Source organism: Amblyomma americanum, chromosome 2, assembly GCF_052857255.1.
Source record: "Amblyomma americanum isolate KBUSLIRL-KWMA chromosome 2, ASM5285725v1, whole genome shotgun sequence".
NCBI classification, from domain to species: Eukaryota; Metazoa; Arthropoda; class Arachnida; order Ixodida; family Ixodidae; genus Amblyomma; species Amblyomma americanum.
Genome location: NC_135498.1, coordinates 72200854 through 72205795, shown reverse-complemented (window position 1 = coordinate 72205795; position 4942 = coordinate 72200854). Strand labels below are relative to the sequence as shown.

Below are 4942 nucleotides of genomic sequence, written 5' to 3'. Positions count from 1 at the left end.
CAGTTTTCCTGCAAAAATATCGCGACATGCTTCTCCTATGTTCCAGTTTCGCAATTTGTTGCACGAAACGGCCACATCGGCTTCTGGGTTTTCACTGAGAAAAACATCTGTAGGCAAACCTTATGGCTGCTGTCTGTCACTGTTGACAGTTTGGTCAATCTCAGCCTATTCAGAATTCTTTTCGCCTTAGCCTTGACTTTAGACATTGACACGTTGTTGCATTTGTCAAACACGGCATTAACAGAATCTGATGCTTTCGTCATACACCCATCATTGCTTAAAATAACAAATATACCATCTTTATCAGCAGGTAACAATAAAAACGAGTTATCTTTCAGCCACCCAACCGTCTTCTGCACAGGTAGCTTCTTCCCGGAACGCCTGTACCTTTGTTAATACGTCTACACCATCAGTTTTCTTGGCCAGCCTAGAGACTTGCCTCACCATGGCCAAGAGTCCGCTCTGGATTTATTTAATCGACCGCAAACTCTGGCCCCACGCTCAGGACTTGTATGCCATTTCCAAGAAAGAAATGTTCTCAGCAGTGCGGATTTGTTGTTCGTTTGCGCTTCTTCGGCAGAAGCGCACAAAGTGTAGGGGAGAGTTTGCTGCCATAAGAACTCTGTGGTGTGGTTTATGCACCGTGACTCCTGATGTCATTGATTCCATGGGTGGACAGGTGCCGAAAAAAATTCCACCCGATTCTTTAGGTGCTCCCTGTACATACGCACCTGCCACTGCCATTCCGCTCGGACTAATTTGCCTATACATCTCCCTAACCCATTCGTCGCGCTGTAGTCATGCAGGAGCAAATAAAATTCATCATTAGCAGTTATTTAACCACGTTACTTGTTAACGTGCACGTACACTGGCATTACTATTTCTAAAATTCCATTTGCCTGCCTCAAGATGACGTATTAAAGAAAAACGTTTTGCGCTTCCTCGAAACATCTGATATTCTACAATGCAAATTTTGAGCTTAAGGACGCAAGCGAAAAATCGCAGAGATGTTCCAGGCACACGTGAAAAGTTTCTCTGAAGCAAACCATCCACCTTTCGAATGCAGAATAATGAAAAAAATAATACAAACAGTTTTTGCTTAAATTGCTGGGTTTTGCAAAATAGCACGATATAACAATGATCCTTCATTGAGCTTCTGATGGGTCACAGTTATAAAGCAAGTAAATTCCTCTTGCGTCAATATGACTCAACAAAACCTTTCCACTTCATATTCCATGTATATTTTCAGTGCACGATATCATAAAATAGAATAGTTTCGGTGAAAAAGCAGAGGCAGCATAAGATTTGTTTTTCACGTGTGAAATTAAAACTCGAAGGAAACTGACATATTCTGTACTTAAGATATGCTCCACCCACCTTGCATTGCAGCACTCATCGGTAATGCGAATAACTTGACTTTCGGTTGTCAGTGGAGATCGACTTGCTGGAGACTAGCAAACATTGTAGAAAACCGCACGTAGAAAAAAAAACTCCTCAAGCAGCACAGGTCATCGGCAAAATAATGCAAAAGGACGGTCCCATCCTGGTCATTTGTAGGGTCGGCATTTGCCAATACGGTTCCAATGTTGGGCCAATTACTTTGGGTAGTTGCCGTCTCTTTTTTGTCCGTACTCTAGGTGCTCGTTTCTGCAATAAAGATTCGTGACAAAACTTTTTCTGTACAAAAAAAATCTAAACGGAAAACACTTCGTAGTAAGCTGTTGTTGCGTAGAAAGGTACCTTACTGGTATTAAATTATTCTTGCCTTCTTGCATATGTTCTGCCCGTCATCTTTTAACTCCTTAAGTGCGCAAACGTTATCTACGTATAACCCTCGATATCAATATCAAAAAGAACCGATTGAACGATATTTGTTACTAAAGAATACAGTCGAAAGCGGATATATCAAACTCGAAGGGGATCACGAAATATTTCGCTTCATCGATAACTCGATATATAAAAATGGTTATAGATCACCTTACCTGTAACATAGAATGAAGACAAAAGAGCACCCACTCTGATGCGCTTCTTGCTGCGGTGTGCCGCAGCCACCTTTCTGGCAGCCTAACGCTCGCTAGGGTTTGTTAGGCCGAATCTCCTTCGCATCGAAAGCCGCAGCGAACGCTGAGTAGGTAATAGGCACTGCCTATTATAAGAAGTCTAATAATTTTTCCAGTACAGTATAAATACCAACATATCTCAGTTAAATTAAGACAGAGTTGGTTTACAGAACGCATCCGGCAGCGAAGCGAGCGAAACCCGTCATGCGAGAACCGCTGTTAGGGCTTTTAGGTTGGCTTCACCGCATGGTGGCAATATGGCGTGGAAAACGAGCAGAAGAGACAAAAGGCCGCTCTCAAGCCCAAGACACGTTCTCCTCGTCACGCCGTTTCACAACGCTATGGCTGCCAAGAGGTGCCAAAAGCCGCGTAGCCGTTCCGTCTTCCCATGCGAACAGTGATCGAGGAATGCCGTTAGGAGGAGAGACGATTGCCGGGGCATGACGCACGGCTCGATGTCGATCTAGCGGCGATATTGAAGTTCGATATAGGGCGCGACGTTCGTCTACATTTGCGCCGGACATTTGAAGTGATAATTTGTGTGCTCGGTATGGCCAGTAAATCCATCTAACTATTCAGCATCAACATATCATGATTGCCTGCATAGTGAACAGCGTGTTTCACTGAAAATTTTGAATAACATTTAAAACGAAGCCTATTGAGTTAGAAGAAATCTTTGTTACGCACAGCGTTTTCAGAGGTGGTGTGCTCAAGAATCCAGCTAAGACATGTTAACTAGTAGGTTGGCTGAGTTGTATTGAATAGCAAACTTTTTAATAATCAGTCTTAGACTTCTGATTTATTCACATATTTCTAACTCACCGTAAGTAATATCGATATCAGATTTAAAATATGCGAGCATGCCATTCTTCTCACCGCTGCTGCAAAAACCATTTCGAGGCCGCTCACTGCAATCAAAGCGGCGCCACTGGCGAGACAGTTTGCAATGCCTGCCAGCGCGAGTCACACTGTGGTGCGCCTATCACGTGCTTTCTGTCCGCTTGCCGCTGCCACCCGGACGCTGCTGGTGCGTCCTTTCCTTTTTGAAACGTGTCTGGAATGAATCTATTGCGTACATGGCGTCACGAATTTGCGCGCTGGATATGAATGCCACGAGGCATTGAGCCTTCAAAGAAACCACGGAAAATTTACACCTTCCTTACGAGCTTTTACATAAACTTCATTTTTTTTATGTGGCCAGGGGGTTACTTACGCAGTGATCAGCAATCAGCATTCAAGGTCTTAACGGTCGGCTGTTCTCCACTTTGAGCCCTAAAATCACCGTGTTTTCAAGTAAGGTTCTGAGGCTTATTTACGTTTTTCTTACTGAGTAGGCAAGGAGAAGAAGCGCCAGCTTGTCGAAAATACCATTAACAGTCTCTTTCTCAAGAGCTATATAAACGGCAAAGCTTCATGTGTGGACTCATCAGTTGCTCCTCCGTCAGCTGCTTATTCCTTCCATCATGGTAGGGTGTCCTTACACGTCTTCGTATTATTTAAACGAAATTAGTTAAGCTGAAGTTTAGGTTTACTCCGCTGACACGTTGGTTAATGCCTACTTCAAAGCATATATGCTACTGTAAAATGAATAGCTACCAGAGCGCATTTCCTAACCAAGAAATCAAGTAGAACATATTCGGTTATCAAGCCTCTTCCTGAAATGTACTTATGCCAAACGACACCTCTGAAATTGAAGCATTTAACTTAAATTTCGGCCAGCTGTTGTAAAAGCCATTGAAATAAATGCGTTTCATTGAATTGGCATATTTAAGAGTTTGAATTTTCACGCACTCCAGAGAAAAAAAAATATTAAAAGTTTGCCTACGCATATTGCGTATGGCCTGGAAGTTACGAGCTTTAAAAAACTCGTGGCCTATTCTTCAGATCCGTGCCTGCGTCCTCCTGGCCCTAGCTGCCTGCGCTTTCGCTGGCTACGCCGGCTACCCGTTCGGCTACTCCGTTGCTGCTCCTGCCTACGCCTCCTACCACGCACCACTTGCCTCGGTGTCTACTGTGCACCACGCCCCGGCATTCGGCTATGGGCTCGGCTACGGACTCGGTCACGGATTTCCAGGGTACGGCTTTGGACTTGGCAGCTATGGCCTGAGCTACGGATACGGACTCGGCGGCCTCGGCTACGCTGGCCTTCTCCGCAAGAAGTGTAAATATGGCTTTCTTGGCACAAATTTCAAGAACCTGAATCTATTTGGGATTCTAGGTTTTATCTAAAGTAGTACTACACATTCGAGCAGGTCTTTCACTCCTTTAAGATAACGCAGTTTGCGTTATAAATTTGTAAGCAGTGAATTCTGCTTTGGTAAACCACCCTCTCTTTCGAAATGCCAGCGTGGCGGCCGTGCATTTAATATCACTTTTTTTAGAGATTCTAAGTCGGGGAGAAGTTTTTTAAACGCATTTCTGGCGAGCGTTCAGCACACAGCGCGGTTTTCAGTCGCTTTGTTGGATTGCTGCCTGCGAAAAATTCGTTTTTTTATTTGAAGAAATGAACATTTTTCTTCTCCTTTGTTCTTATTGGGTAGAAGTACTAATGTTCTTTTTGCCTTCTTTTCTTCCAGAGAGTCAGCAAAGCGAGCTCAACAATTGCACAAATCGTTGAATAAAAGGATAACTTGATGTTCAAACCGAAGTAGCATACTTGTAAATATTTTTTCTCCTTGCTCGAAACAATGCTTGTGGGAGCAAACGCGCTATGGTTGGTTGTGGCATGTGCAATGATAGATAGACTGGTTGTGTAAAAAGAGCTCATATGGATAGCCACAGCACTGATTTTTAACGAGAACTGTGTTGAACTATAGCAGCGGCGAATCAGCCAACAGTTATTGTCAAACAAGAAAAGAAAGATATCTGCAAAAAGGAAAACA

At 43.5% G+C, this 4942-nt stretch overlaps 1 protein-coding gene across 1 annotated transcript; it reads left to right on the top strand.

The window, feature by feature from the left end:
- The first annotated feature begins 3006 nt into the window (after positions 1–3006).
- Positions 3007–4674, top strand: LOC144119743 (uncharacterized). Its single transcript, XM_077652290.1, has 3 exons — positions 3007–3087; positions 3945–4221; positions 4637–4674. Coding segments are annotated over exons 1-3 (360 nt in total). The 3' UTR covers positions 4639–4674.
- The last annotated feature ends 268 nt before the right edge of the window (positions 4675–4942 follow it).